This window comes from Nasonia vitripennis, chromosome 5 (assembly GCF_009193385.2).
Source record: "Nasonia vitripennis strain AsymCx chromosome 5, Nvit_psr_1.1, whole genome shotgun sequence".
In the NCBI taxonomy this organism is placed as follows: domain Eukaryota; kingdom Metazoa; phylum Arthropoda; class Insecta; order Hymenoptera; family Pteromalidae; genus Nasonia; species Nasonia vitripennis.
In genome coordinates this window covers 15665384-15686219 of record NC_045761.1, presented here as the reverse complement: position 1 = coordinate 15686219, position 20836 = coordinate 15665384, and the positions used below count along the sequence as shown (strand labels likewise).

The 20836-nt window shown below is 47.9% G+C and overlaps 4 protein-coding genes across 15 annotated transcripts; 2 read left to right on the top strand and 2 right to left on the bottom strand.

The window, feature by feature from the left end:
* The first annotated feature begins 645 nt into the window (after positions 1–645).
* LOC100119443 (neither inactivation nor afterpotential protein C) lies at positions 646–13531 on the top strand. Of its 12 annotated transcripts, none has more exons than XR_004228073.2 (21): positions 648–887; positions 2907–3224; positions 3305–3483; positions 4899–5003; positions 6727–7115; positions 7188–7278; positions 7362–7643; positions 7718–7906; positions 7977–8176; positions 8252–8809; positions 8875–9016; positions 9086–9867; positions 9927–10201; positions 10398–10520; positions 10687–10871; positions 10955–11169; positions 11489–11583; positions 12352–12481; positions 12559–12743; positions 12855–12939; positions 13016–13531. XR_004228073.2 is itself a non-coding variant. In XM_031932969.2 (21 exons), the coding sequence occupies exons 2-21, from the start codon at positions 2933–2935 to the stop codon at positions 13053–13055; spliced, it is 4650 nt and encodes a 1549-aa protein (XP_031788829.1). In that variant the 5' UTR covers positions 648–887; positions 2907–2932; the 3' UTR covers positions 13056–13531. The 12 variants fall into 12 exon arrangements, 6 of the variants coding, with proteins under 6 accessions (XP_032456574.1, XP_031788829.1, XP_008202415.1 ...); XM_031932969.2 differs by having other exon boundaries at positions 12261–12481; positions 12999–13531; XM_008204193.3 differs by having other exon boundaries at positions 650–887; positions 2911–3224; positions 12261–12481.
* Positions 13532–13625: 94 nt separating this feature from the next.
* Positions 13626–17158, bottom strand: LOC100119401 (elongation factor G, mitochondrial). The gene is made up of 9 exons (XM_001603134.6): positions 16802–17158; positions 16510–16668; positions 15934–16432; positions 15576–15840; positions 15314–15488; positions 14956–15246; positions 14657–14860; positions 14277–14588; positions 13626–14199 (listed from the first exon to the last, which is right to left on the bottom strand). Exons 1-9 carry the CDS (start codon positions 16874–16876, stop codon positions 13933–13935), a joined length of 2247 nt encoding a protein of 748 aa, XP_001603184.1. The 5' UTR covers positions 16877–17158; the 3' UTR covers positions 13626–13932.
* Positions 16995–18685, top strand: LOC100119369 (vesicle transport protein SEC20). Its single transcript, XM_016987179.2, has 4 exons — positions 16995–17362; positions 17465–17879; positions 17944–18132; positions 18339–18685. Exons 1-3 carry the CDS (start codon positions 17282–17284, stop codon positions 18129–18131), a joined length of 684 nt encoding a protein of 227 aa, XP_016842668.1. The 5' UTR covers positions 16995–17281; the 3' UTR covers position 18132; positions 18339–18685.
* Positions 18269–20346, bottom strand: LOC103315424 (speckle-type POZ protein-like). Its single transcript, XM_008204187.4, has 2 exons — positions 19921–20346; positions 18269–19835 (listed from the first exon to the last, which is right to left on the bottom strand). The coding sequence occupies exon 2, from the start codon at positions 19794–19796 to the stop codon at positions 18732–18734; it is 1065 nt and encodes a 354-aa protein (XP_008202409.1). The 5' UTR covers positions 19797–19835; positions 19921–20346; the 3' UTR covers positions 18269–18731.
* Between the last annotated feature and the right edge of the window lie 490 nt (positions 20347–20836).

Genomic DNA, 20836 nt, shown 5'->3' with positions numbered 1-20836 from the left:
ATCTTTCACCGCGGCTGTCCGCGCCTCGCCTCGTCGATCCATTCATCGAAATGCGTGTACATCAGACCGATCGATCGCAGCCGCAAGCTCGCGGCTAATCCGCGCGGCGGAGGGTAATCCAATCTCCGAGGCTGCGCAGCTAGCTACAGCTGCGTACGACCGAACTCTCGCGAACTCATATACGCTGGAAAATGGAACGAGCAGATTAGCGACGGCAAGAGCGGGTTAAATAACCGAGAGCCCGCCGCAGCGAGAGGGAGGCGGAAGATGTGCAGCGCGCGAAAGTAGATAGGCCGAGGGGAAGACGGTCAAGTCAAGAGGCATCGCTTTGGATTCCGGAATTAAAGGCCGTGCTCGCCTTGCAGCGCGTGTGCAGCAATTCGGACCCGGAAGCGCCTGCCGCGACGAGGCGTCGAATTCGAAGAACCTTGATCGAATATGATGGTGTAACGCGCGCGCGGCCGGGGGTAGCCGTTCGATCGGCGCACAAACTTCCCGCGGGTTGAAGCAGCACAGAGCGGAGCGGGGCCGACGGCGGCAAATCAATGAGCTAACAGGCTTGCGAGTTAGCAGCTAGTTAATTAAGTCGGCCTTATTGGATCATGGAAGCCCAGCCAGCCAGGCCTTAGAGCGCGAGAGTCGCTCAGTCTCGAGCCAGTGTCGCAGCGGAGTCCGGAGTGAAGCAGCCGGGGCGCCTCAGCAGCGCGTCGTGCCACGGAGCAGAGGCTCAAGACGCCGCGCCGAGCGAGAGCCGAGAGGAAAATCTGAAAACCTGCGTATAATAATAGAGAGAGAGAGAGAGAGAGAGAGTGCAGTGGCTCTTGTGCGGGGGCGTAGAGCGCGGCCAGACCAGCGACGTGGCACACCAGACGTCTTAATTAGAGAAGGTGAGTTCAAACGAGCCCCGAGCCTCTTAGTCTTTTTATTGCTTTTTATTGTCTCCCGGAACGTGGAGATGCGCTCTCGGGGCGCGTACAGCCCGGGGCTGCCAGACGGCGCCGCGCACTCGGCTCTCGGCTGATTCGTTTAACAAAATGTCAAGAACGCGTTCGCGTAACGCATCATATATCGCGCGGATCAGCTACTAGCGAGTATTGTACCTCTACGCGCGTAACCATCGGTCGAACGTGTTGATCAGCCGATAACAGGCATCGCGCTCTCGCGGCTCTTCTTGAAATCTTTCTCACCTTGGGCAATTCGGAATGCGTACGTGCAAAAAAAGCCGTATGCTATGGGAGAGGAAGAAGCCGCGAGTCCTAACTCGGCGCGCCGTGTACCGAGAACCTAAATGTTGCATGAGCTTCGGGGAAGCTGCGCGCGAGCGACGCGGCGAGCAGATCATCTATATAGATGCGGCGGATTTTTTCCGAAACCGCGAGCTGCCGCGTATACACTCGAAAAGGCGAAGCGCGAGACAACGCGCGTAATGCCGCGATTTCGCGATTGCGCGCGCGGTGGCTCGCAGGAATTTCTCTCGGCGGCGATTCTCTAGAGAAACGCAGGCGAGCATCGCTGCGCGGAATTGAGAGATGTGAGCGCATCTCGAATCGTCGGAGCGAGAGAAAATCAAGCTCACCCGCACTGTTCGTTTGAGTTCCGCTTTCATTAAAATCGAATTAAACGCGCGCGAGTACTTACGAGGCGGCTAAAAAAGTAAGGCTAAAATCTCGCTCGCTCGCGCGCGCGCGCGCGCAAAGAGCCGAGAGGTAGCACCTACGTCCTACACAGTCGACGACTCGTCAGAAAAAGCCTCGTCGATCAGCTTCGACGACGACACATATACAACACTCTCGGCATTCGGTTTTTCTCGCGAGCGCGCGCCACGAAACTGCGCGATTTCTCGGAAGCCGGCGGTCGCGCGCCGCAAGAAATCGCATCTGTATTCCGAGCACCTGCGGCCGATCGATGAACCCCGACACCCTTCCGACGCTGCCAGCGGCTCGGGGAAAAAAGCGCGCGCGGAGACGTGTCGCGACACGCTCCCTCTCTCCCATACGGGCCTTCGAATTGATCGAATTTATACATGCGAGATTGAATTCCGACTTTAATTAGGCAGCGAGTCGCGCGTGCTCTCGGCGCGATAAGGAAGAGAATATAAGCGCATCGCTGGTACTTTTAAGTTATGAGTTCGCCTCGGCATTGGCGCTAATCCAATTTATCCGGTCTGCCTGACCCGTTGTCGCGAGCGGCCGACCCTCTATTTTCCGGGAGAACGAAGCTCATCAACGAAACACACACACACACACCGATCGATCGCGCATTTTCGCCGCTGCTCTAGACGACCTCGCGAATATTCGTGCACGCGGATAGCTACGACACCAAATGCGCTTATGCCATTCCGGAGATCCGATAAACGGCATATGTGTACACGTGTAGAGGTTAGCACAGCCGCGATCGGTACTGTGTCGCGGTGACGGCGGCCGAAGCCCCGCAAGCTCAGCGAAAGCCGCATCTTGTAATGGTTACATCTTACTTGTACGCGGGTGGAAGTATGCGCGCTCGAAAAAGCTCACATTCTGTTAGACAATATGCGCTTCATCGCTTTTTTACGCTGCAAGAGTCGAGTGTAAACACTCGATAATTTCGTTTCGTCGCCCGAGTTAGCCTCTCGTATTCCGAAGAATAGTGTGTAAGAGTAGGGGGGCAAAAGGCGGCACTGGATAACGCTCGGATGCACACTGCAGAGCGCCCCACGCACGCGCTCGCCGGCTCTCATCTATAATTCATTATTAGCGGCTTCCGCGAGGCTCGAGAGGCGCCTAATTAGCTATTAATGCGCAAGCTAATGAGCACTCGCGGCTTTGAGCCAGAAGGCCCTCGACCTCAGAGTACGCGCGGTGTATCTCTAATTATGCCAGCTCATCGAGTTTTCAAATTCTAAATTAACTTGGCGAAATTGACCAAAGACAGAGCAGTGCTGGGCTGAGGAGGAATGAGCGAGTACGGTAGACGTGGCGGCGGCGGCGCTCGCCACGGCAGGGACGAGGAGGAGGAGGAGGAGGACGATTGCGAGTACGAGGCGCGAGAAAGGAGCAGAGGCAGAGGCAGAAGCGGCGGAGGTGGAGATCGAGGCGGCGGCGGCGGCGGCGGCGGCGGCGGCAGTGGACCGGAGAAACTCCAGCGGCTGGACAGCATCCAAGACCCGGGCAAGAGATACGCGCTGAGAGATCGCATCGGCAGCGGAGTCTGCGGCGACGTGTACGAGGCCATCGACGAGGAAGGCAGTGAGCTCATTTCTTGTTGAAATCGTGCTTGTCCCTAATCGAAATTGTCACCATTGACTCGGCCTTCGACGCTTTTACAGGCAGGAAAGTCGCCATAAAGATCCAGAAGCTCACGCCGGAGACGCAACCCTTGATAGTCGAGGAGTACCGAGTGCTGCGCGACTTCTCGAGCCACCCGAACCTGCCGGACTTCTACGGCGTGTACCGGCGGCGCTCGGGCAAGAAGACGGAGTACGATCAAATATGGTTCGTCATGGAGGTGAGCTCTCGAGTTCGACTCTCTCGCGGCCGTTCCGCGTCTCGGATTTATCGTTATCGGCCGGGGCCCGAAGCGGGCAGCGAAAAAAAGAAGGAATTCGCCGCACACCTATCGCCGAGCGAAAATGCCCGTAAACGCACTTGCTCGCGGCTCGCAACGTCACAACGTCGTAACTCACCGGCGCGGCGCGTTATTCCACCCACTCGCCCTCTCTCTCTCTCTCTCTCTCGCTCTCTCTCCTCGCGAATCTCTCACAGGGCCGCTTCAGCGGAGAGAGAGAGCCGAAAGAGGGAGAGAGGGAACGCGGCCTGGAGGCAATTTCAAGCATTTGAGACGCTCGAATACACGGATAATTTATGACACGCCTGGCCATTAAACAATCATTAAACTCGTTGGTATATAGAGAAGCTCTCGGCTGCTGCTGCTGCCGTGCCGGGCTGCAGGTGAAACGCGCGCGCATGTCTCCGGAGCTAATTTACGGGCGGACCTCCGCGGTGCGCCAAAATATTATTGCTCCCAGCTCTCGGCCTGAATATCTCTTGATTATTAATTACACAGCCGGGATTATCAATCGGCCGGCCTGCGCTATTCGCGTTCGTTAAAAAAATCCGCGGGAAGCCGGCCGCGCTCTCGCTACTTGTGTTTTATCAAGCGCGCACCGATAAATCCCTCGCGCCGATAAAAAATCGATTAGCCAGTGACAAAGAGTCAATGCGCGCGTAAACGCTCGATATGAAATACCGCCGGCGATAAATCTCCGGGGCATTGTCGTAACGCCTAAGCACCGCCTCGGCTGTATAACCCCCATACGCGCTCCGCGCTCGATTGACTTACAAAGCGCGCTATTATGCCGGCCGGCTACCGAGCGAGCGCGCCCAGGCCGCCGATGATGCATCGAGTCGCCGGGTTGATTGATTTCCATATCGGCCTCGGTGAAATTTACGCTCCGCCTACGCTTAATCAACGAGTCCCATAAACAGCGCGATAATATAACGTCGGATTATCATCGAGAGCCGCTAATTCAAAGTCTCAATCTCTCGCGGCCTGATAGATCGACGGGCTAATTTCGCGGCGCGCCTGAAGAAACTTTATAGCTCGGCTTTTTGCGCCGCTAAACGCCCTGAGCGTGTACTTTCACTATCGGCACCTGTGTAATTGCTACCGATTTCCGAAACTAATTTATCGCCCGTCGCTGCCGATCTCGGCTATCGCGGGATGTAGGACTCGTGCAGACGGCAAACGTAGTGTGCATTAGTAGCATTCGTAGTGCATACATCTGCATCGGAAATAATTAATGTCTAGCGCAATATCTAATTTCGCCGCGTCGCGCGGGCCCGATGATTACTTTAATAATTTCGTCCACACAATTGCAATTGCATTCACGCTGGGATGCGCATCGCTGCTTTTCTGTCCAGTTGTGCGACGGAGGCCCCGTCATCGATCTCGTCAGGGGCTTAAAGATGACCGACAAAAGAATGCGGGAGGAGCACATTGCTTATATACTGAGGGAAACCATTAAGGTACGTCTAACCGCATTTCGTAGCTATGATGCATTTTAGATGTAAGCGCGCGCGGTTCTCGCTTTCTTTACGCTCGCGAAAATCGGGTCAACCCTGACTTTATTACGGATTTCGATTATAGGGACCAGGCGCGCGCGCCTTTTTTCGCGATCGCAGCCCGTCTGTGTGCGTGTGTGTGTGTGTGTGTGTGTGTGTGTGTGTGTTTGTATACTTTTTTAATTTAATTAGCCTAATCTACTGGTTCGGGGCGCGGATAACTCGATTAGGGCGTATGCTTTTTATGATGAGCAGAGCGGGCTGAAGGAGAGAGGGAAAGAAAAAACACACTCGCGGACGTATATTATCGAGAGCAATTTGTCAAGCGCAGCGACGCAAGAACAAAGTGGAGGAACGCGAGCGCGAGCGCGTGTGCGGCGCTCGCTATCGGGGCATATAAATTACAAATAAGACAGCCGAGATGGTCCGCTAATTAACCTCCTCGCGAACGAAAGCCACCTCCTCTCTCTCTCTCTCTCCCTCCGCGGAGAGAGCATCGGCTGAAAAAGCTCGACGTACGTGCAATCAAGCGCGTTTTATGCCGCTTTTTACCGGGAGCTCGTATACGCTCGCGCGTAAATAAATGCAGATACGCGAGCCCGTTGCGCAACCCGGATCGCACGAAAATACAAGTCGGAGAAAGCTCGCGCATACCTGCGCACCGAGATCGAGCAAGCGAGTGCGCAGTATACGGCGCGTCGAGTTACCCGCGAGTTCATACGTCTGTCGGCGGGATAATGGAGCGGCGGCATTCTTTTTCCGCTTCTCATATCGCGACGATATTTACGGGTCGGTTTGTCCCTAAATCAAGCGCGTTTGGAGATGGTTTCGCACTCGTGACCTTTCTCTCTCGGCGGACCGGTAGCGATGATCGCGCTCCCGCGCGGTAAATCAGGCCGCAGCCTGACGTTTAATGCCAGCAAATTACGCGCGAAACAAATGCCCCGCGCGCGAGTGTCTGTGCTGTACAGTCCGCAGTCGCAGCTTCTTTCCATTCCCTCCGCCTTGTTTATTGCGCGCCGGATTTTTCAACGGCGCACTCGCGGATAACGCGCAATGTAACGCGCTTTGGATTCGAAACATGTGCTCCGTAAATAGAGGCCCTTCGGTCTCGCGCGAGCGAGAGGCTAAAAAATGAGGCATAAAAATTACGCGGTAAGCCTTACACCTTAATGATGATTTGAAGGAGCGCTGGATCGTTACGCGCGTTAAGCCGAGGCAGGCCGTGGCGCAACTTATAGATCGTTCAATTTGCAGTAAATCTATAAAAGTGATTTCTCGCGCGCCGTATCTTCCGGTGCGAATTCCTCTCCCTCCCTCTCTTTCTCTCGTTCGCCGAGGCTCGCGAGTTCGTTTCTCGATATTTTCTCTGCTGCTGCTGCTGCTGCTGCTGCTGCTGCTGCTGCTGCTGCTGCTGCTGCTGCTTCGTCGACGATTTCGGCCCCGAGCTCGCATTAATCAGCTTTTTGGCTGTTTTGTGCGCGCGCCGCAGACTTGTTTACGGGGTTTCGCTCGCGCAGGGGCTTTCTCGGAAGCGCTGAATATTTTCGAGGATGCATCTGCCGGGTCCGCCGGAGAGCGTTTTTATCCGCGCGCGAGCTAACGAGGACGTTTTCGAGTCTTTTGTAACAGCTTAGGATGCGGCTTTTTTAATTGGGAATAACTTTCCAAACGCGAATGAACGCAGGCGGTGGTGCACCTGCACGAGAACAACGTGCTGCACCGCGACGTCCGCGCGAGCAACATAATGCTGACCCGCGAGGGCGAGGTGAAGCTGGTGGACTTTGGCCTGGCCCGCATGATCAAGGGCGAGATGGGCAAGCGCTACACGTGCATCGGCTCGCCCAACTGGATGGCCCCGGAGGTGGTGATGAGCAAGAGCGAGCAGAGCCACGGCTACGGCAGCCGCGCCGACGTCTGGGCCATCGGCATCACTGCCATCGAGCTCGGCGACGGGCACCCGCCCTTCCAGGACATGCACCCGACCAGGGCGCTCTTCCAGATCGTCCGGAATCCACCGCCGACGCTCTACAGGCCGGCCAACTGGACGCAGAATTTCAACGACTTTATCGCCGAGTTGAGTGCGGTTTCTTCCTCGATGAGGTCCTTTATAATGCCAGTTACTGACCTGACAAACCTTTTTCCCAGGTGCTTGGAAAAGAATCCGGACAACCGGCCCTTCGTCGCGGAAATCGTCGAGCATCCTTTCCTCTCGGAGCTGCCCGAGAATGACTACCCGGTAAGCTATTTCGATACGCGAACTTACTTTCCGCCAAGTAAGTCCTAAGCCGGATGCTAACCAGAGCCCGAAATCGCTTCCAGCTGACTCAGGAGATCAAGGCTCTGGCGGCCAACCTGAGCGGCAAGGGCAAGCGCGACAGGAAGCCGGAGTCGATCGTGAGGAAGGGCTACCTCAAGACCCACCAAACCCAGCTGCCCGAGCGCATGCACCAGGAGGATCTCGCCGCGCTGGAACAACTCACCGAGGACCGCGTGCTGGACGAGCTGCAGGAGAGGCTGCGCCAGGGCTCCTTCCACACCTTCGTCGGCGACGTCCTGCTGATCCTGAACCCGAACGAGGAGCAAGACATCTACGGGCCCATCGTAAGATTTTTCGAATGGCATGCAATTATAACGAAAGGAAAGATGGGATACACGGGGGGCTATTATTATTGCAGTACCACACCAAGTACCAGAACAAATCGCGCTCGGACAACTCGCCCCATATATACTCGGTCGCCGACAGCGCCTATCAGGACGTCCTCCATCACGAGGAACCGCAGCACGTTTTATTCGCCGGCGAGAGTAACTCCGGCAAGACCACAAACATGATGCACCTCGTCCGGCATCTCATGTACCTGGGCAAGGTACGCTCTGAGAGATTGCGCGCAGCCGGGCAGCGAGCGAGCCGTGACGTTTGTTCGCTTCGTTTTCCAGAGCCTCAAAGACACTGGCGCGAGGGTCATCAAGGCGATAAGCTTGATACACTCGTTCACCAACGCGGCCACTCCTCTCAACACGAACTCGACGAGGTGCGTCTTCCAGATACAGACGACCTACGGATCGACGGGCAAGGCCTCGGGTGCCATCTTCTGGGTCTACCAGCTGGAGAAGTTCCGCGTCTCCACGAGGGACAGGTGAGTCTACTTAAACTCGCTGCGCGGATGGTCGATCACTGAACGCGCGATCCCTCTGCAAAATGTCAAACGCAGGAACCAGTCGAACTTCCACGTCTTCTACTACTTCTACGACGGGCTGGAGGCCTCCGGCAATCTGCGCCAGTACCTCCTGCCGCAGGGCCGCCGCATGCGCTACCTGCGCGTCTACGAGCAGGACTCGGTGTCGGGGCGCAAGCGCTCGTTCAAGGTGCGCAACGACCCTCACGGCAACGCCCGCAAGTTCGAGCACATCAAGGAGTGCCTGAAGGCCCTCGAGCTCGAGGAGCACTGCGAGACGATCTGGCGCACACTGGCGGCCGTGCTGAACCTCGGCGACGTGCGCTTCATCGAGGGCAACGGCGGCGAGGCCGAGGTGCACAACATCGAGACCGCCAGGTCGGTCGCCGAGCTGCTCCAACTCGACGTGAAGAAGTTCACGTGGTCCCTCTGCAACTACTGCGTGGTCAAGAAGGGCGCGGCCGTGCGCCGCCGGCACACCTGCGACGAGGCCAAGGAAGCCCGCGACGTGCTGGCTAACACGATTTACCAGCGATTAGTCGACTGGATCGTCAACAACATCAACGAGAAGCTCAGCGTCTCGCGCACCCTCTTGTACGTCCACTTCCCTTATATTATAAGATCGCTTATCGCAACTCGCTCATGCGTTTTTCCCGCAGCGGAGACAAGTTCCTCATCAGCATCCTCGACCTCTTCGGCTTCGAGTGCTTCTCGAAGAACCGGCTCGAGCAGCTGCTCGTCAACACGATGAACGAGCAGCTGCAGTGCCACTACAACCAGCGGGTCTTCGTCTGGGAGATGGTGAGTCTCGAGGGGCTGGGCGGTGGAGTGTGTGCCGGCAACTAACGAACAACGATTCCCTTCATGCAGCAAGAGCAGGAGGAGGAGGAAATCCCGATCGAGCGCTTCCACTTCTACGACAACAAGCAGGCGATCGACCAGCTGATGGGCAAGACCGACGGGCTGTTCTACGTGCTCGACGAGGCGTCCCGCCAGCTCCAGGACACCAACTACATCTTCGAGCGCATCCAGGGCCGCAGGAGCGCCAGCAGCACCCAGCACGTCAAGGTGCAGGCCGGCCAGGAGTTCAGCGTCGCCCACTACACGGGCAAGCTCAGCTACGACGCGTCGGAGATCGCGGAGAAGAACCGCGACTTCGTCCCGCCGGAGATGATCGAGACGCTGCGGCAGTCCTCCCACGCCGTGGTCAAGGAGCTCTTCACGAACAAGCTGAGCAAGGCCGGCGCGCTGACCATCGTCTCGCAGGAGAAGCCCAAGGACAAGGAGAAGCCGAAGAAGACCACCGCCAGGAGCAAGTGGGGAGCCGCGCTGCTGCACTCGGACCAGACGACCAACCTCAGGAAGTACAACACAGCCTCCAGAGGCCAGTACTCGCAGACGAGGAAGATGCGGACGTACGCGGCGACCTTCCGCGCCTCGAGCCTCGAGATCCTGAAGAACCTGTCGGTCGGCGCGGTAAGCGGCGGGACCCACTTCGTCAGGTGCATCCGCTCCGACCTGGAGGGCCAGCCGCGCGGCTTCTACCGGGAGGTCGTCAGGCAGCAGATCCGCGCTCTCGCCGTGCTGGACACTGCCAAGGCCAGGCAGCGGGGCTACCCCTTCAGAATAACCTTCCAGGAGTTCTTGCGAAGGTGAGTGCACTACTGTGCATCGATCAGGAATTATAAGTGTAACCGATGCGACCCCGCAGATACAAATTCCTGGCGTTCGACTTCGACGAGAACGTCGAGATGAGCCAGGACAACTGCCGCCTGCTGCTGGTCAGGCTGAAGATGGAGGGCTGGATTATCGGCAAGAGCAAGGTCTTCCTCAGGTACTACAACGAGGAGTACATGTCGCGGCTGTACGAGACGCAGGTGAAGAAGATCGTGAAGGTGCAGTGCATGCTGCGGGCCTTCCTCGCGCGCAAGACCGTCGCCTCCAAGACCACGAAGAACCGATACGCCGCCCGGGCCGAGCAAGCTGGTAGGTACTCCCGGATATTCGCACGCTACCTTATACGATGCACCTACTCCCCCGCGTACGATTTTTTCTCAAATGGCACTGTACCAGAGGATCAGGTGATGTTGTCTTTTGCACGCTCTTTTTTCACACGATTTTCCGTTTTTCCTTCTCTTTTTTCCGCCCTATGTCGTCCCGAAGTTAAAGGGGAATGTTTCAGTAAAGAAAGCACCGGCCAAGCCAGAGCCGAGCCGGACAGAGTCGACGCTCAGACAGTCGACGATAAAAAAGCAAGCGAGTCGGGAGATGTCTCAAGACGAAGCAGCCTTAGTGTTGCAGAAAGGTATCGCCCATTTTTCGACAGTATAAAAAACTCTTTTGCTTTTTGCCCTTTCTTCGCGCCAAACGTAACATATCGTTGATATGTCGAGCCACCCCGCGAAACTGGCGCTTCGCCGTCGCAATTATATACTCACTGCCCTGCCGATTGTTTTCCATGCGAAACGCAGCGTACAGAGGACGCCAAGTCCGAAAAGAAGTCGCACCCCTTCTGAGCCAGGATTTGAATCTGGATCCGGAGACGATGGACATGATGAGGTTCTACACGAGCAAGTGGCGGTACAAGAGCATATTCCAAGTCCTCCTACACTACCGTGCAGCCCGGTACCAGGACCTCGTCCACTTCAGTCAGCAAGTCAGTGCCCCCATATATGTATATATATATATATATATTATAATGGCCGCTTATAATGGAGAGATCGAATTTTCCACTCGCAGGTCCATCTATACAATCAAGCGGTAGTGGGGGCTCTGCAGACGAGCAATGAGCGCGTGCCCCTAGAGAGGATCGAACCGCACGACAACCCCGATGCTTTCCTTGGCCCATCTCGACCGCCAGATGTTCATAAGCTTCCATTCAACATTCACAGCGAACTGCCATTCTACGACACCAGTCACATGCACGACCCGACGAAGGCGCGCAGGAGACAAGGGTAGGTTTCATCCTGCGAGTGTGTGTGTGTGTGTCTATAAACTAAGCGCTCGTGAACAAATCGACCGCAAAAATTGTTTCAATCGTTCCGCTGATCTTGCATTGACAATATTATATACTCGTATACTCGTTCGCATTACGTTCTCATTATTTGATTCCCGCATAAACCATTTCGCACGTTATCTTGTATTTTTGTCTGTTGTTGCGCGCGGTGCAAAGACCTCTAACAAAATATATTATGAAAACAATTAGTAAGAAAGAAAAGAGGTAAGTCGGCACATCCGGCATTTTTGGTATTATCCTGAAAATGCGTTCTGCAGATCCGTAACGTCGTCGATGTCAGACGAGGAGCAGAATTGGGACGAGCCGTTGAAGAGGCAAACCATTTGGGGCAACATCAGACGGAACAAGAGAGGTGCCTATCTTTTTGTTGCCTGCGTCGAAAGCGAGAGAGATCATTCGCCCATGATGCATCCATTGACGCTTGCAGCACCGCATCACCTGAATCTTAAATACTATTGTCATCTGTCTCACTTAAGAATTTTAATTATCTATACTCGAATTTTTTAACGCCTCTCAACTCTACTTCTCTCTTTTTGTACACTGTCTCGTACTTTCTTTCCGCACCTTCTTCTTTGCTTCACTTTGGTCTTGGACCCTCGCAGCCGAAACCCTTCTCGCGTTGCATGTGGCATAAGCCGAGTACCTATAGCTACACCTACAAGATTCGCGAGGATTTCGGCTCGAGCGATCGTTTGACCCACTTTGTCCATCTAGTAAGAACTTTGACAGCAAACTGCAGTAAAGATAACTTAAACTCTTAACAATCTCACGCTCTCATGTGTCCCTTGTCGTTATTACTATTTCTATAGCCTAAACGCACTGTTACATCGCAAGTACAACCACCTCACTCAGCACTGACACGTATACGCAATAATAGCCTCCAATAACCTTGATTGCGCAGGACTTTTAGCGTACTGTTGAGACTAGGAAAAGAAAGACGAGAAAAAATAGAAAAACTTTGTACAAGCCCACTCAAAGAGCGTGGAGAGGGTGAGTCTCTTTCTCCAGAGTCTGACTCTTTTATTTCAGATGTACAATGCCAAACGACCAACTCCCCCCATCGCGATATAAACACCTCGAGCCACGGGGGGCAGAGTCTGATCAACACTCCATTTTCCAGGGACCCCAGTGTCCCAGTCCGATGCCCTCCAGAAGAAGCCCAAGCCCAGTCGAGAGCCACTACAGGTTTTCAGGCGCCTATCGACAGCCGTAGTCCCGTGCGACCGATCAACGCTCATGCTCCTCGCTCAGTGAGTCGCCTCGCTCGCCATATGAATAATATGCCTCGCAACTAAAATGTGTGCGTTTGTGTGCTTTTCTTTCGCAGAATGACCATGATAATACCGGGTCTATCCGCTCTAGGAAGAAAGTGCCACCACCCCCGATCCCAATCAACAAAATGCAAGTGCCGCCTACTCAATCGCGAAGCTACAATAGCTACAATAATGAGGCTCGTAATAGGAACGCCACAAATGACTGGGCAGCTGAGGACAGGATGAACAGGAACGATCGGTAATATACTGCGCCTACTTTCGCTCATCAGTCTCTTACCCTCTAGGTATACCTTAAGAGACAACGCACTAACAGCCGTTTCTCTCTCTCTCTCTCTCTTTCTTTCGTCAGTGTGAACCCGATACAAGAACTGCAGATGATCGGCCGAAGGAATAACAACAACGACACTGGAGACGATCCTCCATTCAACTTCCAGGTGAGTCGACTACGACTGCTCAAATTTTGTCGGAAAAATTCAAATGTAATCTGAAACAGCAAAATTCACGCACCAGGCAATGCTTCGGAAAACGTCGCATCAGCGCAACTCGATGAAGCGCACTCCGGTGTACGACAGCTACGGCTCGTCCCAACCGATGAATTTCCGCTCCGGCCGCGGCGACATGAACGAGTCGAACGTGGTCTACAGAAGCGGCGGAGGCAACAGGGCAGAGTCTCCCGAGTGGAGCCCCAACGAAATGGTGCGGATGTCGGAGAAATACGGCCGGGAGGGCGCCTGGGGAGGAGGCAGCGGCGGACGCGGTGCTTTCGAGCTCGCGAACACGAGCGAAAGCGTCACCGCGGAACTCGCGCCGGGAATCATCGTAGAGGGCTTCGTCTCCGATCTGTGAGGTGCGCGCCAGCGTCAGCGCGCGTCTCTTCATCCTTTGGTTATTCAGCTCCTTGTGCGATGACGAGATTTACGAAGAGCTATCGCTCAGCCACTTTCAGAATCATACACACACACACACACACACACACATACACTTGTAGCGTCATATTGAGCAACATTAAATTGTATAAAATTTTAACGACTGCTCTTTTTCCCTCTTACTCAGCAGATTTATCCCTTTCTCTTTCTTATTGTTCACTGGTTCGTTTAATAAGATATACTAATAAAGTGAGTAACTTTGTTATCGATTTAATAACTTAAAATTAGTTATATACACTGTCGATGGATGGTACATGAACCTATACTGATCAACTATTTTAGGACTAAATTACATGGTTGTAAGTATTTACAAAATTTGTTTTAAACAAATAGATACCTTTTGGTGGACGTGATTTTTCTTCCGGCGATTTATCACAACATGGGTATCTTGCAGTCTCGAGCGGAATTTACAAAATCAGGGATACTTGACATCCGAGAAGTTTCACAATTGTTCGTTCCACTGCCGACATTATCAAAAATTTTCCTAAAAAATGTCTTTAATTAATTCTTCTTCTTCTGCTGTTGAGCTATTCCCATGGACTCTTGATAGGCAGCAATGATTCGTTCCTGAACTTCGGGCTGGCATGGACTGTACCTCGAGTACTCCATTGAGAATTCGCCCTTGCCTTGCGTCGAGGAGCGCAATTCGCCAGAATATCCAAACATCTCATTCAAAGGCACTTCCGCGTGAATTGTGAACCAACCCTCGCTTCCATCTATACCTATTATCAGTCCTTTTCTTTTAGTCAACTGTCCCATCACAGTTCCCTGTAAAGTCAAAATGTAAATTAAAAAAAAAGAATCACAAGAAATGCTTACTTTACAATCATGGTAATGTAGTTTACCTGAAACTCTTCTGGTCCCGTGATTTCCACCAGCATGATCGGTTCTAGAATCTGCCAGTTGCCATTGTCAAATGTCTGTTTAATAGCACCTTGTGTAGCCAAGAAAAATGAATGTTCGGACGAATCAACTATATGGCTAGCGCCATCAATTAGTCTGAACTTCAAGCCAGCCACTTTGTTACCGGACAAAGAACCTTTTTCGCACATTGCCAAAAATCCTTTTTGTACGCCAGGAACAAACTGTTTAGGTATGTTGGTTCCAACCGTCTCATCTGCGAATTCGAGGTTTGTATTTTTCTGTGGTGGTAGAGGCTGCAAAAGGGGAAATTGAAAAAAATGTTTTCACCCATGAAAGATATAATTTTTAGCTCTATTATTACCTCCAGAACACCGATAACTCGACCATATTGTCCAGCACCACCAGATTGCTTTTTATGAAGATAATCAAATTCACATGGCGTCATGAGAGTTTCTCTGAAGGCAACCTTAGGTTTACCAAGAACAACTGGACAATTGTATTCACGTTCCATACGCTGAGCGTATATATCTAAATGTAACTCACCCATACCGGAAACGATACTTTCCTAAAAAGCGAGACAATAATACTTGGTACAGGTATGCAAAAGTTGAGACATGGTTTAGCAACGAAATCGATTAAACATCAGGTTTAACGACGTACCTTACTTTCGGGGTCGTAAACGAAGCGGAATGTTGGATCTTCTTTTGTAAATCTTCCAATTCCTTTTGCGAAATTGTCACGATCTTTACTGTTTTTAGGAGTGATAGACATAGAAACCACGGGTTCTGGGACGAAAATTGATTCCATTGAAAGTGCCAAATCACCTTTAGTAACAAAGGTATCACCAGAAGCACAGTCAACTCCAAATAATGCAAATATGTCTCCAGCATAGATTTCATTGACATCCTCCATTGTATTTGAATGGAGCCGCACTAATCGCGCAATGCGTACCTAAAAAAAAAACATTGTTTTTTCCTGTTTGATACAGTAAAAATTTTGTAATTTTATATATTTTTACTTTTCTGTTGGTTCGTGTATTGAATATGGTATCTGACTTTTTTAACATTCCTTGATAGCATCTAAAGTATGTAAGTTGTCCAAATTTTCCTGCTTCCAATTTAAATGCTAGACCTACAAACGAATGCTTATCTGATCGTTCGGGATTAAGAAGAATTTTCTGCGGCTCTTCTTGTCTGATAAATTAAATAACGTTAAATTAGATATCAAACATTAAAACAGAACAATTAATCTCTTAATCATTTACATTACTATTTGCATACCCAGGTTTTTCTAGCAGAGCAAAGTTTTCAACTTCACCAGGATTCGGAAGATAATCTAAAACAGCATCTAGTAAAGGCTGAACACCTTTGTTTTTTAAAGCAGTTCCAACTAGAACTGGAGTAAATGTTCTTTTCAAACATGTTCTTCGAATAGCATCTTTTATATCTTGTTCAGTGATTTCAGCTTCATTTAAGAACAGTTCTCCAAGAGTATCATCTGCATTGCTCAGGTGCTCTATCAGCTCCTCTCTCCTTGCGTCAGTTTCTAAATAAAAAAAAAATATATACATTACAACTGAGTAAGATACAAAAGAATCAGACCAGAATAGGAAATATAATAAAACCAATTATATAATACCTGCTTTCAATTCTTGTGGTATTTCATCAGGCCTAACAATTTCACCAAAATCACCCTCAAAGTAGAGAGCTTTTCTCTCAATTATATCTACAATTCCCTTAGTTTCACTCTCTTTACCAATGGGTAATTGTATAAAAGCAGAATTCTGTTTCAATTTTGTTCGCAATTGTTCCAAAACTCTTTTTGGATTAGCTCCCATCCTATCCAACTTGTTGATAAATGCTAAACAAGGTACATTATACCTTTTCATTTGTCTATTTACAGTTAGTGTTTGTGACTGTACTCCACCCACAGCACAAAGTACTAAGACTGCACCATCCAGAACTCTCAAAGATCTTTCGACCTCAATGGTAAAATCTACGTGACCAGGAGTATCGATAATATTGATGTTGTAATCTTTCCACAAAGTATAAGTTGCAGCAGACTGTATGGTGATTCCACGCTGTCTTTCCAATTCCATGCTGTCCATAACAGCTCCAACATTATCTTTGCCTCTAACCTTAAAAGTAAATAATGATAAATTGATTAACTTAAATATAGAAGCAGTCTTTTTTCAAATTATTACCAATAAAGTACCTCATGCATTGCTTCAATTCTTCCAGTATAATAAAGAATACGTTCTGTCAACGTCGTTTTACCAGAGTCAATGTGAGCTGAGATTCCTATATTTCTCATTTTTTCAATGGGCTTGTGTTCCGCATATTTTGCATAGGAAGCCATGCATTGTCCTTTCACCTACATATTTAAAATCAATTAATTTCTCGAATCACGTTATTTTTATACATTTTCAATCACAAAATTTCTGGTATTATAATTGCTATTTTAAATCAAATTATTCTAACCTCAAAAGAGTGCAATAAAAATTTACCTCGAAAGCGACCGCCGGCAGTCTTGACAATCTCGTCAAATTCGTTCCGCATCTTAGTAGCGATGCAATCGTCATTTTTTGTGCTTATACTACTTACCTCACAATTACTTTTGTGATTACCACGATTAAAAAATTTTACGTGCTGATATCGCCGAACCGCGCGCACAGTAACAAGAAAAGGCAGACCGCAGAAGACAGCATGGGGCTCTCAACCCATGCGGGCAGCACCAGCTCCTACTCCAACATCCACATACCTATATAGGTACTTATACTGACGTAAGCGTATAACAGAGAGCATCAGCATACAGCAGACGGTCAGCACTCAGCCGTCAGCTCGCAGATGTAATAGCAAATAATAGCAGTAGATAGCATAGCAGTAGACCGCTACTGTCAGAAAGTATGTACACATATACTTACAGGCATAACGACAGGTAGATTTTTTATGTTTCTCTGATAAAATTATAGAACAAAAGATTTAAAATGATTGTGAAAGAAGAATCGTTTGAATTGATTTCTCAAGAAATTATCAAAACTCATCTTGAATTGACCGCCTTAATTCAGGTAATCTGTAAAATATGAAATTATGTATATGTATATATATCGATTCTAACCTTATTGCTAATTCATTAAAAGATATTTTTTTAACATTGAAATTGTACGCAGGATATAAAACAATGCACTGGACCATTAGAACTTTTAAACGATCTCAATGCAGATGGTCGAGAAAAAATAGCTAAGCTCAGAAACAACATTGAAAAACTAACATTTTTAGCAGAGCGGGAAAGGGAAACAACTAGAAAAGCTGACTTGTTGTCAAATATTGACAATTACAGGGGACAGTTAACCACAGCGATAACAGCTTTTCGTAAAGCAAATGTTCTCAGTGCATGCGCAATAGACAAGCAGGCTAGAGAAGAATTATTGCCTACATCTGCTAGTGAGCAAAGTTTGCTCCGAAAAAGAAGAGACAAACAAGGTGCAGCCAATGCTTCTAGTCAAATCACAAATCATCTGTTGGATATATCCAAATATTTAGCAGAAACGTCACAGCAAAGCGCAGAAACTTTAGATACATTAGGTAGGTAGTATATAAAATTATTTATATACTTCATGAGTATAATAACATAAGAATAAAATTGTAGTGACTTCTTCTGACAAGGTGTCAACTACTAGAAAAGAATTGGAACATCAACAACAAGTTATACAGCAATCAGGAAAATTATTAGGCAAATATGGTCGGAGAGAGATTACAGATAAAGCTTTAGTGATACTAGCTTTTATATTCTTTCTTGCAGTTGTATTTTACATTTTACAAAAACGATTATTATAAGGTATGAAAAAAAAAATATATATATATATATATATATATATACATTGTAACATTTTTTTCTATAAGTACTTCTGTCCTTTAACATTTAACTTAAAAGTATTCATTTTGTTAAAATTTTATTCTAATTTTTTTTCTTAGTTCTATTTAATGATTGTTCAGAAACTAATTTCTATGCTTCAAAATATATATTAAATATTTAATTTTCAGATTAACAGCTACTCTTAAGTTACATAATTTATGTTAAATAGCCCAATTGGAAAAATCAAATCATCTGCACTTATTCAAGATTTTTCCACAAACTTGTTGAAGAGGAAATACTAAACACTTGAGTTTTCATATAACTAAAACATTCCGTTACAATTATTTTTCATAAAAAATGACTGATGTTAATAATAATCAAGCTGTTAAATTTTTTTATCGCAAAAGTTATAAATATATTAATAAATATACGAATGTTTGCATTCACTATAGCAAAAAGTTAATAAATATTTTAATAATTTATCCAGCATCTGAAACTATGGTACAAAATAAAGGGCTGAAACTTTTCTAAAAAATTGAAGATGACTAATAGTATTCTATTTAATACATAAATATTAACTACTATTTAAATTTTTTTGCTAAATTGCTACAGATTTTGAATATAATTTTAGGAGGTAACTTTCTAAAGCTTGGCTGATCAATGACATTACTGCCGTTCATAGTAACAAACTCAATTGCCGTTGCCTTCAGCTCCTTCATTTTGACTTTGTCGGCAACTAGAAGGGAATGTACGACATTGTGAATGCTCATACTTTTTATCATTGCTTGTTCACAAATAATAAGCAGCCTATGTAGGGCAAATTTTTTTGCTGCAATTGCGAGATCCCCAATCATTTTTTCTATTCCATTTACCTTTCCAGTGTAGATAAAGCGAATCATTTCCAACAGAACATCATAACTAATATCATTAACTTCTAAGATGATCTCCTTCTTCTCCTTATTCATTTCATTATCGAACATTGTAGCAAATACTGAGCTGCTCCTGGCAAGTATGCACTTGTGCGCTCTAACACTTCTACTTTCTGAAAGAAGCGCTACATCGCTAAATATGTTGTCGTCCATAAGACCTCCGTAAATGTCCAGCAGTTCAAGTCGAGATGCTAAAGCAGGTTGTAGCTCGTGTACCTCTTTGTTGTGTTTCAACTCCTTCACGAGATATCGAGGCATTGTTATAATCTCGCAAATTATCGTCAAGCTACCATTGGTCAGCAGCTCATTTGCTGGATCGAGTATGTAATCTTTTCGTATCAATTGATCAATCCCCCAAGCAGTCTTACAATCAAAATCGGATTCTGTCATAGAATGATCAATCACCACTTGAGCTTTGCTATTCTTAATTTTGAAGTTGGATTTAGCTACTATTTTTCCCATAGACACAGTGTTGGTGTTACATAGATACAGCGCTATGAAATCTTGGAACTCTTGTCTTTTTCCTCCAGGAAACAACCGTAAATACCACTCAATGTCCCTTCCTAGTGTAGTTGCAAATTTTGGTGATTTAACAACGACCCCGACTTTCACTTGACTGCAAAGCGTGTAAAAATCTGGGATTTGCCACTCTAATTTTGCCTCCATAGTTTTTACCTTTCCGCGTATATTTTTTTTCGCAGCTTTTGATGGAGCCATGTTTTGTAACTTTGCTTACAACGCAACAAAGGTGGCGATCTAAAGAAACAATGATAATGAATTAATAGGAACCAAAACAATCATACTTTCAATATATTAATTGAGTATCGAGAAGATAAATTGCCTTAAATAACGGTGCCGAATCTTCCGAATTTAGAAATTTCGAATACGAAGTAAAACGTCAAATGGATCATGCACGCTCGCTCACGCAGCAACAGGCGCGCTCAAATTCTGCATTGACGAAAGGAGAGAGGGATGAGAACAAAGGATTCAAGTACAACAAGATAAACGCTGATTGGTCGATCCGGAATCGTTTCTGGTGGTAGGGATTTAAGCGCCAAACTGAGTTGGACGGCATCGCGCACTGCGTGCGTTTGTGCACGATTTGAAATGAAATTTAATAAGAATGGTTGCCCTGACGTCTCGTGGCGAGCAACGAAACTAGACGGGGTCAATGCCGGAGCTTTTGAACCGCTGAACCGCAAAATGTATAACTCAGACAATAAGCATATTTGTTATTGCGGTTTGTATATATGGAAAAAAGTACCGCTGTATTTTGTAAAAAAATAGATCGAATTCACGGTTGCAAGATATATGTTTTGACATCACTTATTTGTGACTTATAATATTTTTCATTGTTCAATTGAGCGGGCTGCGTTTTGTATTTGAAAATTTGATTTTGTATATACAATAAATACTGCAGATTACGCGCGATTACATAGATTAATGGATTGTATAATTATGCAATAATTTTTTATGGATACTAATCTTAGACTTACAGTTCATTTGAAAAATCAAAAAGTAATTGCGTAATATCGTTTTCACACATATTGCACATTAACTCAAAATTTAAAAGCAAGATGGCTTAAGTGCTTTGTGACATTAATAAGTGACATTAATAATATTTAGTGTTACTCAAAGAACAATTTTCGTATACTTGGTGAACATATACATTTCATAAGGGATATAAAAATCGTTCGTTAATTTCTAGTCAGACAAGTATGATGTAGGAATACATTATAACAAAAATATATGCACAA

What these genes read in the sequence shown, in the direction of transcription:
- LOC100119443 (XM_008204193.3), top strand. Translation starts at nt 2,933, where the DNA reads ATGAGCGAGTACGGTAGACGTGGCGGCGGCGGCGCTCGCCACGGCAGG. An exon ending in TACTGAGGGAAACCATTAAG is followed by an intron (nt 5,004 to 6,726) that starts GTACGTCTAACC and finishes GAATGAACGCAG; the next exon opens with GCGGTGGTGCACCTGCACGA. An exon ending in AGGATGAACAGGAACGATCG is followed by an intron (nt 12,744 to 12,854) that starts GTAATATACTGC and finishes TTCTTTCGTCAG; the next exon opens with TGTGAACCCGATACAAGAAC.
- LOC100119401 (XM_001603134.6), bottom strand. Translation starts at nt 16,876, where the DNA reads ATGACGATTGCATCGCTACTAAGATGCGGAACGAATTTGACGAGATTG. An exon ending in TGCCGGCGGTCGCTTTCGAG is followed by an intron (nt 16,669 to 16,801) that starts GTAAATTTTTAT and finishes TTAAATATGTAG; the next exon opens with GTGAAAGGACAATGCATGGC. An exon ending in CGGGACCAGAAGAGTTTCAG is followed by an intron (nt 14,200 to 14,276) that starts GTAAACTACATT and finishes TTGACTTTACAG; the next exon opens with GGAACTGTGATGGGACAGTT.
- LOC100119369 (XM_016987179.2), top strand. Translation starts at nt 17,282, where the DNA reads ATGATTGTGAAAGAAGAATCGTTTGAATTGATTTCTCAAGAAATTATC. An exon ending in AATTGACCGCCTTAATTCAG is followed by an intron (nt 17,363 to 17,464) that starts GTAATCTGTAAA and finishes AATTGTACGCAG; the next exon opens with GATATAAAACAATGCACTGG. An exon ending in AGAAACTTTAGATACATTAG is followed by an intron (nt 17,880 to 17,943) that starts GTAGGTAGTATA and finishes ATAAAATTGTAG; the next exon opens with TGACTTCTTCTGACAAGGTG.
- LOC103315424 (XM_008204187.4), bottom strand. Translation starts at nt 19,796, where the DNA reads ATGGCTCCATCAAAAGCTGCGAAAAAAAATATACGCGGAAAGGTAAAA.